The sequence below is a fragment of the Tribolium castaneum genome, chromosome 5 (assembly GCF_031307605.1).
Source record: "Tribolium castaneum strain GA2 chromosome 5, icTriCast1.1, whole genome shotgun sequence".
NCBI classification, from domain to species: domain Eukaryota; kingdom Metazoa; phylum Arthropoda; class Insecta; order Coleoptera; family Tenebrionidae; genus Tribolium; species Tribolium castaneum.
The window spans coordinates 10407254-10419106 of record NC_087398.1 but is presented as its reverse complement, the minus strand read 5'-3'; the positions used below and the strand labels follow the sequence as shown (position 1 = coordinate 10419106).

Here is an 11853-nt window from a genome sequence, read left to right as displayed (position 1 = left end):
TTTTTCAATTATAAAGTTAAACTTAAAAAATGTAAATCATATAGACATAAGTTAAACCAAAAGATTAATTAAATTCGAGTTAGATGTTGAAGTTATTAATTATTACGTAAATATCCCTCAATACTATATAAAAAGTTGTTTAATTAAATAGGATTTAATATGTAAAGAATTTTTGGCGGAAGAAAAAGTGAAACTCTGGGAAGTAATTTTATTTTTCGAATGATATTACGTGCCTTTTGGTTTCCTATTATGGAGCGAGTTTAATTTATGGTATTTTTAATTAAACAATCAGCATAATTTAAATTATATATTTTATTTTTTTCACAAAAATTTAAATAATACACATCAGGCATCCTAAAAGATATAAACAAGATACAAAGTAAAATGATCTGTTGGCATATTTACAAGGACAATACAATGATTGCTTTCGTTATTAGTAGAGTATAAAATGTGACTTGTGAACCAGGACATTTGGCATCTTAAAAAACAAGGCAGAATCTGATAAATGGAAACTGCTAAATTTGCAAAATTCTGTCTCGTTCTTTAAGACACCGTAAATCCTAGTCCAAAAGTAACATTTCATACTCTACTGTTATTTGATATTTGAACTAAACTAAAGAAAGACGTTATTAAATCACAATTTTCAACTATTGGGACGTCAAGGGTGATATTCCCCCTTGACGTAATTCTGAAGTACCGGGTGTTTCTAAATTCGTCAACAATTGCGAAAGCCAATGTTTCGTTGATTTATCTTCTTGCAAACACACGGTAAATGTGTTGTCACGTAAGTGATCAGGGAGGCACTGCCTTAATGCTTCTCTAGCCCTAAAAAAGCAAAGAAAAATTAGCACAACCTGAAACAAACAAGAAAAATATCTAGTACCTTGGATTATCTGACAATCTTAAATAACACCTTACAACATGCTTCAAAAGCCTAGCACTTGGTTCCTTCGCCAGAACCAAAACCATTTTACCCTAAAAATTCAAATACAAACCTAAAATTCACTTTTCATTGGTAACAACTTACCAAAATCATAGCCACGTGGCTAAACCTATCATAGGTCTGGCAAATGTATGAAAGGCCACTGTCGTCCAACAAAATCTTCTGCAAGATAAAGGTAGCAACGGTTTTACTTAGTTCAGATCCAGACTCCATTATTCGCAAGCATAAGGGAATTATTTCAGTCGTCAGAAGAAAATTAATGACCTCCTGCTCATCAGTCTACAATAATAAAATAAACTTTTTGCCAACAAAAATAATCAGAAAAATACCTTGACAAGTGCACCAATTACTCCAAGACTTGTCAGTCTCAAGTACTCAAAAGGGCGAGTTTTGGAAACTGTGTGCAGGAAAGGATAGAGGAAAAGAGGCACATGTGCCAACAAAAACTGAGATCTGGTTTCCGGATGGGAGGCCACGCACTGGAGCAACGCCAAAGCGTTACAAACTCTACAAAAAATTACAAACAAGTAGTTTTGCCTCAAATTGTGCGCTTGGTACCTGTTGGACTGATGAGCAGTTAACGTGGCTGGATTTATTGCGGGATAAATATTGATGATTTCTTGCAAGAGAGCCGCCGTTGTCCCAAAGCTGTTCCACAGCATTGGGGCCAAATCAGGTACAACTTCGCGTTTTTTACTACAAATAGCCAAAATTGGACCGTTTGCCCACAACTACAAACGCTCACCTTAATTCTAAAAGGGCATTCTCCCTAGTTTCTGGATTAGTGAGTTCCAGAATCCACTGGAAAACCTTTTCGCGTTCGACGGTTTGGTTTGCTGGACTCGGTTGAGTGCTCATGATTTTGGCTTGATACAAGACCACAGTTTTCCAAAATTAGCGTTTTTTGTAATGCTAGGCTATGCCCACAAAAATTACTTCCAAACTAAAACGTTTGCTTTCAACAATTACTTAATGTTTTGTACGTTAGTTGTGTGAAGTGAATTTTTAACAAAATTGAGACGAAAACACTACAAACAACCCTTAACAACCCCAAATTTTACAAGATTACAGACTGACAACTGACAGATATTTTCAAGCGGACGTCAAATACTCCACTCCCGAAGTCTGGCTAAAGCGAACCCGTTTTTTTATATTATTTCAAATAAAAAGTGTTTATAATAATAATTTTTTGTTTTAAAAAAATCAATGAAATAAGTATGACATAAATTGAACTAAATAAAATTAGGTCAACAAAAAAAAAACACGTTTTAATTATAAAGTATGCAACCAACAATTTAAATAAGGTAATTGGATTTCTCCCAATTCATTTGATGCATAGGCCAAACGGTTCGTTTGGAACGCGTAGTTTTATCTGTAGGAGTTAAAACCGTTTATTTATTGACTGCTCTTATAATTTAAATTAACCATTCTTATTTTATTAAATTATGAATGAGTCCAAAAATTCAAAGTGATTGGTTTTCCACGTTATCATGATGGCCGACCTTAAATGGACCAATCATATCCAAAAACGTAATTCTTCAATGAATCCAAAAAAGTAAAGTAATTGGTTTTCTCCCTAATTTTAATGGCCGACCTCAAACTGCCCAATCGAAATGCTTACAACTTTTACAACAATCATTACGTTAATTACGTTAATTCATAAAAGGATGACTCTGTCTTTGCTTTTGTTGCATCTCACGTCTTCAGTTTTTCATTGAATTATAGCCCCCTGGGTAATGGTAGACGTTCTGCTAGTTGAAAAACACAAAAATTGGGACAATGAGTGAAAATAAATAAGAGGTTTAAATTGAAACTAAAATTTAAATTATTGCCAGTAGGTAGAAAAACACGGCACGTTACTTTGACTTTTTTTTGCTTGGACTCAACAAATCAACATTGATTGTAATTAATATTGCGTGGAAAGCGAGGGATAAACCTTTGAAAATAAATAAAAAAATATAAAATCTCGAAACAAATCAACTTTTCTTTATCAGGAGACACTTGTGTGGCAAACCACGTTTAAAAAAAGTGCCAAGTCACTTTCTTATACACGACTTTACCACTTTAACTTTTGAAGCCGCAAAATCTCAAAATGGTGATTGCATGATCTACAACGTTTACCTGACTCATTCTTCTGATATGCTTACCGCTTATGAGAAAAATGCAAAGAACCGATACTTTTCAACTACTAAGGGGGCCCCTAGTGAACACAGCTACTTTTTTAAGGAAAACATCTTTATTTTTAGAGGTAAACAGAAAATCAGAAAAAATCGTGAAAAAACCATCGTTTTTAAAGCATATTTTTAATTAACATTTTTTCAAAGATTTTGCCCTGTTTTTCTATTAGGCCACTTGAACACAAAAATGAATTCGTTTCGATCATATCCACAAATTCACAGTTTTGTTTTATGAAGGTTAACAGCTTTAAAAGAGAAACAGTATTTATTATTGTAACATACGCGGAAATCGGGTCAGTTTTTTATTATCTAATATTCTGTAACAAAAATTATGTTTCGAAAAGAGGTTTCATTTGCGATGTCGTTCATAAGTGGAACACTAGAACGTCATCAATACTGTCGACTCAACTTCTCAAAACGTAATAAAAACGCGGAATATTGGGGAGTTCAGTTTAGTCCTGGTTAGTCCTGCTTGGTGTTGATTAGTCTTGTTACATCGTGGTTATTTTGTGGTACCAAGTGTGTAAGTACGCATTCTCATTCAATGTAGTCATTTTTTGTAAATAAACCTTTTCTACAACACCACCCACATGACTTTTAATCTCACCCTGTAAAATATGGTGGAGGCGCCGGGAACTGACATTATTAAGTTAGGATTATCCTTGTTATAGCAAAAATGGAGGATTAGCATTAATATAGAACTACTTATGTCTAAAAAAGATAAAGACTGGCAGGGCCACCCCAGAGGCAAAGCCGAAGATGAAATTTATTTAAGGGAATTATGTGAGTTGAAAAATTCGGTGCATACCTAAACGGTCTACGCTCCAGAAAATGACAAAGTTTTTATTGGACTCATGAATTTAATCATTTTTTTTGGAGATAACTTTTACTCATTAATTTATTTATCAAATTAATATCCAAATGTTATTGTATCAAAGTTTTCAAGAATAACTGATTTGTCATAAACAAAACCAAATTCTTTTGTTTCTATTTTATTTAAAAGTGTTTTGGTTTTAGTATCTCTGGTAATTCGATTATACTGTGAACTGATTTTTTTGTCTTTGTATTCTAGTAGTATATTAAAAAAGAAGTTCCATAAGACCACTCATAAAGCACGAATTCAGTTTTTTGAAAGAATAAGTGGTATAAGGTCTTATAAAACGAGTTATACTATTTTTTGTAATTTGCCTTTTGTTTGCCGTTTTTAAACAAAAATTGTTATTTTAGTCGATTTATGGAATTTCGTCACAGTTGGTAATTTCTGTTTTGAAAGTGAAATATTGATTTAAAATATGTGTTTTATTAAAGTTTTGACAAAAAACAAGAGTTTGGATGACAATGGTATTGTTGCATGAACGCCTCTTGAAATTTGTGAAATTCCAAAAATACGGTTCCGAATTTGTTTCTTGCCAACCTAAAAATTTTCGTAAAAAGTTCCGTCAAATAATAACTATTATGACATCGTACTTGATGACGTTGAGTGCTTTAAGGTGCCTATTTAAGCATCAAAATGGCGGCAAATTACAAAAATAATGTTAGAGTTATGTACTTACCGTGGTTTCTTTGTATTAAAAAAGAATTAGTTGTGTTTTATTATTTATTTATTATCATTGTCACGAATTATACACCAACAATTATGTATTTACAATAAAATAAAAATTACGCATTTACAAAAAGAATTTTTCTTTTTCCTGTTCCTTCTTCGCGGTGTTTTTAATGTAATCGGTATAGGACGTAATCAAATCATCCATTTTGTAACCTTGCGACGTTTCGCACAAAAGCTTCGTTTTCCTCATTATGTTCCCGATGGTTAGGTGGAAGAACGTATTCCCCGAGGACCAATTGCTCAACTCTGAGAATTCATGTACGGCCAAAATATCCTAAAATGCAAAAAATTACAACAAACCAAACCAAACCGAATCAACAAACCTTTGTTTGTGGATGCAAGATATTAACACCCAGTTTATTAATCCCGATCAAAATAATACCCGGTAAAGTAGGATCGGTGGTTTGTTTGACTTCAAAGAAAGTGCACCCGAACGTGGGCCACTCGTAAATCGTTTCCAAGAATCGAAGCTTTGCTTTTTCGATGCTAATATCTCCCAGCTTTTTAAATTCGGTTAAAATACTTTTCTTCCACTCGGAGGAACTCGCAGCCTTGACCAAATCTGCTGGGATCAGCTCCTTCAAGTACTGCACGGCCGCTTGGGCCTGGTTGTAGTCATTGTCAAGCCTCGAGTGGAGAACCAGAGCGGCAAGTTTAATCGCGTCTTGTTTGGTGCACTTGTGGAAACCTCGCAAATACTTGGGCAGTTCTTGGTGGAAGTGGAAGATTTGATCGGCGTTTGGGTCCTTGCCAGGCACGGCGTTAATCCAGAGCTTCTTCATGAAGAACACCTGGTATTGGGCTTGGATCGGTGCCGCACTGTTCCAGCTGGGTTTCGTCTGCCGCATCCAGGAGATCAACTCGTGGAGGAAATCGTAGAAGAAGTAATCCTCCGGAATCGAGAACACTTTATCCGAAATCATCACAAACAAGCTGAACCCGTCCGTGTATTCCAACTCCAGTCTGGATGAAATTGTCTTGCAGAGGTCGCACGCCCTGGTCACGGAATCCACTTCAAAGGCCTCGTCGGTGTCGTCAGGGAAGTAAATCTTGTGGTAGATTTCCATGCTGCGGTGTTGGATGGCCTCAACTTCGACGGAATAGGGCGGGTATTTGCGCGGGCCCACCTTCTGGCTCCGCTGCAGCCGCTTCAGACACGGCTCAACGAAGGGGTGCGTCCTCGAAGTCAGGAACTTGTGCAGCTCTGTCATTAGGGAGGCACTTGGGATGAACAGACCCGTCGCTAAGTACATCAGCTCCCAGCCGCGTTCCTCACTTAAAGACAGCCGGTTGAACGTCAACTGGCGCATTATCTGGCAGTAGACTTCGTCCTTGAGCATGTCATTCTTAAGAGCCCCTGAGAAGATTTGATCCGTGTACTCGTTACTGTATTTGGCTTTGGGGGCCGGTAGGTCCCCCATGTATTTCAAAATCGCGGTGAACGCCGAACATGCTTCCTTACTCAAGTCTTCGTCAGTCAAGAGTTTCTGGAGGTGGGGTTGGTAGATTGGCTCATTGGTGTACTTCCAGAGCTCTTCACGGGACGCTCTTCGCGCCGCTGTTAGAACCGACGGTTTGGAATTGACGAGTTTCTTCCCGGCTCGGAAGTGCTCATTGGCGTAGTGGGCCAAAGTGTAGAGTTTCAGCCTCTGCATCGTGTTCAGGACAGGTGCTGAGGGCTTTTTCGGCCCAAAAACACCCTCTTTTTTGAACGCTGTTAAAATGTCAGCTGGGGGCTGCGTGATGGCTGGGAGGATGTAGACGTGCTCGGTCGGGAAATCGCCAACGGAGCCGTTGCATTCCCCGTAGCCCCAAGTGGCCGACATCAGGGCTTCGCCATTAAGGCCGTTCTTCAGGGCTATTAGGTCACCCTTCTTGAGGGCTAGGAACGACGGAGCGTTGGTCTGGTGTTTGTAGTCTTGAATCGCCACCACGTACGTCGACCGTTTCTTCAAGCCGTCCAGAAGGTACTGGATGAGGGTGCAAATATTTTCGGCGTCGGGACTTACGAAGACGTATTCTTCGTTTCTGACCGTGGTCAGGACGAACTTGTGCAAGTGCGAACGCCCGATTCGCTCGAAACTGACCGAACTGACGTCGCAAAAGCTCAGCTCGAGGAGGATTTGCTCCTGGTCGTCGATCATGTAAATTCCCGTCCAGTTGACAGCGATTATCATTGTTTTGGTCGGAAGCTCGGGTCCGCCAGTCTGCATGGCTTCGAAGAATTTTGAGAAGAGGATAGGCCAGGTGTTTTTGGCGTATTTGACGATGAATTCTTGGGCTTTAATCGCTGGGAGTTTGTTTTTGACGCAGAGTAATTTGGAGAAGGCATCCTTGATCCGTTTTTCCCACTCGTCCAAGTTCTTTTGGCCTTTCTTGACTAAATAAGTCGGCATGTATTCCCCGATTCTGGTATGCAAAATTTCCGGGTTAAGTTGGGCCCCATTATCGACGTAATACTGGGTGGCCACTAGTGAAACCACGTCGCCCTCAACACTACAGCGGTACTCCCCAAACTTCAACCCTCGTATTATCTGGTGGTAGATCAAGCTCGTGGCAACGGAATCATCAGCGGCGTTGTGCCACGGCGTGAAAATCTCCTTCCTGAAGAAGAGCTTCCAAGGAGCGTTGCGTTCCGACTGACCTTTCTCTTTGGCGTATTGTTCACACTGAGAAATCGCATCCATAACGTGGTCAGAGTCACTCCCCAACGACATCACTTTATCAAACAGCGTGATAAACAGCGAAAAACCGAAAACGTCCTTCAAGTTGCGTTTCGTTGCTATCTCTTTGCAAATCTCTTCAGACGTGGTCGCTGAATCCACCTCAACCTCCTGCTCGCTGTTGTCCATAAACGTGATTTTGAGCGAAATCGGGTTCTTGTTTCTTGTCGCCATTAATTCCAACCAACTGGGGGGCTGCGTCCGGGCGCCGTTTTTGAAAGTCCGGTTCAAGCGGCCTTCGCAGTACGGGGCGTAACCTGGGGGACCACTCCGGATGAAAGCGCGCAAGTAGTTGAGAAACCTGTCGGAGGGAGGGAAACAACCGATGCACAGCGAGAGCAGAATCCAGCCACGGGCGTGTGAGGCTTTGGTCGGGTTATTGGTTAGTTGTTTGCAAATTTGGCAAAAGATCTCGTCACTAGAAAAATTAAATTCGGTCAAAATGTTAGTCAACAGTGTTAAAATACCGCAGTTCTGGTCGCAAAATCCCGTGCCCGATTATAAAGTGCAACTTTTCCAAGTTCGTAGCTCTGCGATTATTCAACCACTCGTTGTAGCTTTCGGCCGCAAAGTTGTCCTCAACCAGCCCTTGTCGCACGTCTTCCAACAGCTTGTTCTTGCGTCTCAAAGTCATACTTACTAGTTTCTTCCTTTCGGATTTGGTCAAGCTTGCCATTTTTCTCTCATCTTTCAGAATGTCCTAAACTCGAACAGTGAGAAACACGGATGAATAAAACTGGACTAACCTGATACTCCTTCCGGTTGGTGAAACTCCGACTCAAAGTTTGCGACACTTGCGTCATGACTGATTCGTTGGTTTTGATTGCATTTTCAAATTTGGGTTCCGGTAAGTCCCCCATGAACCTCAAAATGGTGATCCAGAGAGCTTGCGCTGCGATAATATCGTCCGGCGTTGGTAAATCAAGTAAAGATTCTTTGAGTGGACGTTTGGAGTAGTGATGATTAGTGTTTTTGATGAAGTAAGTCGCTGCAAATTTCGCAAAGTTGTAAGCTGACAAGTCTTCCTGTTCTTCGTCGTAGGTTTTGTCTTTTTCGCCCGACTTTGCATCCTTGAGCAGCTCCTGCAAGAGTTATCAGGAGGTAAAAATAGCTGCTATTAAGTGGGTTATCAGGATATTGATTAGATCCGTTGAAATCAATATTCAAAATCAGTAGCCTACCGAACATTGCGATCAACGTTACTGAAAGAATGTGGAATTCTGTTCCAATTTATACAATGTTCCGATTTTTGTTAAATAAAATTGAAGACTTTGTGTGGTGTTTATTTTATTACACTTTGGACATTCCTTGTGTTACTTACAATAAACGCGTCATTTTCTTTCCTGATGTCGGTTGGAGTGGCTGGAAGGTTCGGATCTTTGAGAAACTCGAAGACATCATCAACCAGTTTCTTCGCCTTGTTTTCTTCCTCCTCCTGCTGCTTCAACTTCAAGGTGTACTCCCGGTTTAGTTCAGCCAAACTCTTTTGCATTTTGGTCTCGGCGTCAATTCTATAATTCTTGTTGCCAGCGTTCTTCATATTTTGTTCATCGACCTTTCGCTGTTTAACTATCGCATAAATTCGCCCAAACTGCGATTTATTCCGAACCACATGTCCCCTGGCAACTGCCTGCAAATGAACGATATTTTTCCGGACCTTCCCAAACGAATGCGTAAGTTGTCTGGACCGAATCGACGCTTGCAACCTCTGATAGCCATTTCTGATGGTAAGAAACTTGGTGCGATAGCCCCTCGCTCTCCAGTATTTTTGGAAAACGATGGTCGCCTCCCGTAGTTTCCGGAAACGTCGTTTGAAAATCCAGCCCCGGATGGCTTTTTGCAGCACGAGGATGTACTTTGATAAGATCCTGCTGCGTTCCTGCTCCAGGAACTCGTGGTCGTGGGCTTTGAGGAACAGCTTGGTGTGCCCCATTTGGAAGTCTTCGTTGTTCTGGAAGACCGTTTCGCAGATTTTCTTCGTTGATTGTTTGCAATCGCCCTTCGTACTTGGGGGGATCGCTTTGCCCAAGTGGCGGAAGCGGTCGACGAAGTCTTTGTAGGTGTAACGGATGGGGTAACCAGCTTGGCGGATCTTCGCCGTTTCCATCATTCCGGAATAGCGCAGCTGGCGACAACACAGCGTCCTGTCAAAAACCTAAACACAATCCACATTTACAACGTTGAAACAACAAAACGGGAACAAACCTGTGGTTTTTTCTCCTCGTTTGGTTTGATGCACCTGACGAAGTAGGGATGGCACATGTTCAAAGTTTTCATTAAAATATCAAGCGAACTTCTGAACTGCGACGACAGGGTGATGGTCCGTTTCGTGTTGGTTTCTTGCTGGAAATCCTCCGCGAAGATCTGCTTCAGCAGCTCGTTGTTTGATTCCTGTATCAACTGCTTCAAATCTTGACTGAACGAGTCCCGATTTTTCTCCAAAAAGCCAGGCACGTCGTAGTAGACAGGACCGGCGAAGTGCTGGACACCAAAAGCAGGAGTGACGTCGGACTTTGGTTTGAGATAATTCTTCTTCGCCGAGTGAGTGTTGTGTAGTTTCGCCAACATTGTAAAGTCTGTCCCTTTGGGAAACTTCGATTCTTCGTCAATTAGCGACATCAGATTCATTGGTTTCATTCCAATCATGTCCAACACGTCTTGATTATCGACGAAAGCGATGTTTTTCCAATTGATGCCTTCTTTGGTGTAGTAGTCTTGCTCCAGCTTGAAGATATGTTGGACGAAAAATTGTTGCAAGTTTTCGTTGGCGTAGTTGATACACAACTGCTCAAAACTGTTAACCTTGAAATTTTCAAACCCGAAAATGTCCAAAACGCCGATTGAAGTTTTGGACGCACCTTTCGGTTGGTAAATCGCCGAGTTGATTTTTTCGATAATCATGATGAAGAGTTTGCCGTAGATTCCTTTAACGAAGGCATGTCTCGACTCAGACGCTTGTTCTTGCGATAGAGTCGAAATGACTTTATCTCCATGCGCAAAAATGGTTTTTTTCGTGAGGGCTTCCCCCAGATCAAATTTATTACTCCCCAGAAGTCGTGCGATTTTATCCGCGGCTGTGGCGTCCTGAATTTCAGACGATTCGGTGTTTGACGCCGTCCCTGCCTTGAACTTCAAGTTCCCCAAGTGGAGAATTGCAGCCAACAACTGGAAAATATCGTTAGCTTCCTTGTCCGTGAAATTCAGGACTTTCATCGCTCCGCGAATGTCTGTAAATTCGTTGGCTTCGTTGCGTCCTTGACACGTCAAAGTTCGCCCGCCTTTCAGATACACGTAATGGTCAGGTTCGGTCAAATCGAACCGTTTTTTCTCCTCTTTGCTAAGTCCAGCCAGCATGCTGTAGAAAATGTGGTAGTTGCGTTCGCCGTCGTTTTGTGAAACTATCCGGCTTTTCTCGAGGAGGTACTGCTCGATTCTGGCGCCCTCGATATTGCCAGATTTGTTGAAATGTATGTCGATGTATTTGCCAAAACGCGACGAATTGTCGTTGCGGACCGTTTTGGCGTTTCCGAAAGCCTCCATAATTGGGTTGGCTTCGAGGATTTGTTGCTCGATCCAGGAGTGTTGTCCACTGGTGGACGCTAGATATTGAAGGATTAGTTTGGTGCTTTCGGTCTTTCCGGCCCCTGACTCGCCACTAGAATTGAATAAAACATCAATCATTGTGCTAATTGATTAATCGATCGGTTGATACAACAGAAGCGTTCGAGATAAGATAACAAACCTGATGACTACACATTGGTCTTTTCTGCTCGTTTTCATATCAACATAACTGTTATCTCCTATCGCAAAAATGTGAGGCGGCAGTTCGTTTAATTTTTTATTTCGGTATTCCTTAATCAGGGCGTTTGTGTAAATTGGTAAAACCTCGTAAGGGTTAATAGCAACCAGCATCGAACCGATATAAGTCTAAAACCACGTTATTGGCACCCCCATTGAGATTATTTCACAACTTACGTAAATATTTTTACTTCTGTATCTTTTGTGCAAGTTCCTGAGTATAGCATAATCCTGTAAATCCCCCAAATTGATCATATCTTCCACACCTTCCACCGACGATACGTGCATATTTTTGACGACTTGCTGGTGAGATATGGAAATTTCGTTTCCGTCGTCATCTTTGGCTCGAATTCGGCGTTCTTCAATTCCCGTTATTTTACCACCGATTAAAATATCAAACTCCCCATTTGTCACGGGTTGGATCCAGATGTGGTCCCCCTACAATATCACAATTTTGTGGTTTTTTGATCAGATTTGGAAAAATCATACCACAACGAGACCACTAGTTTTCGACATTTTTAGTTATGATTCAAAAACACACATAGTTAGCAAAATTGATCGCCTAACTGATGGCGTTTAATCGCGGCTATTGTGAAATATTTTACT

General features: G+C 40.8%; 2 protein-coding genes across 2 annotated transcripts; both read right to left on the bottom strand.

Moving 5' to 3' along the window:
* Positions 1-294: 294 nt before the first annotated feature.
* Rcd-1 (Required for cell differentiation 1) lies at positions 295-2012 on the bottom strand. The gene is made up of 6 exons (XM_968922.5): positions 1689-2012; positions 1502-1639; positions 1273-1450; positions 1028-1222; positions 884-975; positions 295-825 (listed from the first exon to the last, which is right to left on the bottom strand). The coding sequence occupies exons 1-6, from the start codon at positions 1799-1801 to the stop codon at positions 648-650; spliced, it is 894 nt and encodes a 297-aa protein (XP_974015.1). The 5' UTR covers positions 1802-2012; the 3' UTR covers positions 295-647.
* Positions 2013-4703: 2691 nt separating this feature from the next.
* Positions 4704-11853, bottom strand: LOC662874 (myosin 7B). Its single transcript, XM_008194912.3, has 9 exons — positions 11737-11853; positions 11425-11685; positions 11192-11376; positions 9655-11104; positions 8771-9604; positions 8196-8531; positions 7917-8149; positions 5050-7867; positions 4704-5000 (listed from the first exon to the last, which is right to left on the bottom strand). Exons 1-9 carry the CDS (start codon positions 11761-11763, stop codon positions 4788-4790), a joined length of 6357 nt encoding a protein of 2118 aa, XP_008193134.1. The 5' UTR covers positions 11764-11853; the 3' UTR covers positions 4704-4787.

Excerpts from the sequence above, each read along its gene's own strand:
- Rcd-1 (XM_968922.5), bottom strand. The coding sequence starts at position 1,801 with ATGAGCACTCAACCGAGTCCAGCAAACCAAACCGTCGAACGCGAAAAG. Across the intron at positions 1,451-1,501 it reads ACTGCTCATCAGTCCAACAG|AGTTTGTAACGCTTTGGCGT; the intron begins GTACCAAGCGCA and ends AATTTTTTGTAG. Across the intron at positions 826-883 it reads AGATTGTCAGATAATCCAAG|GGCTAGAGAAGCATTAAGGC; the intron begins GTACTAGATATT and ends TTGCTTTTTTAG.
- LOC662874 (XM_008194912.3), bottom strand. The coding sequence starts at position 11,763 with ATGTCGAAAACTAGTGGTCTCGTTGTG. Across the intron at positions 11,105-11,191 it reads GACCAATGTGTAGTCATCAG|TGGCGAGTCAGGGGCCGGAA; the intron begins GTTTGTTATCTT and ends ATTCAATTCTAG. Across the intron at positions 5,001-5,049 it reads TCTTGCATCCACAAACAAAG|GATATTTTGGCCGTACATGA; the intron begins GTTTGTTGATTC and ends TTTGCATTTTAG.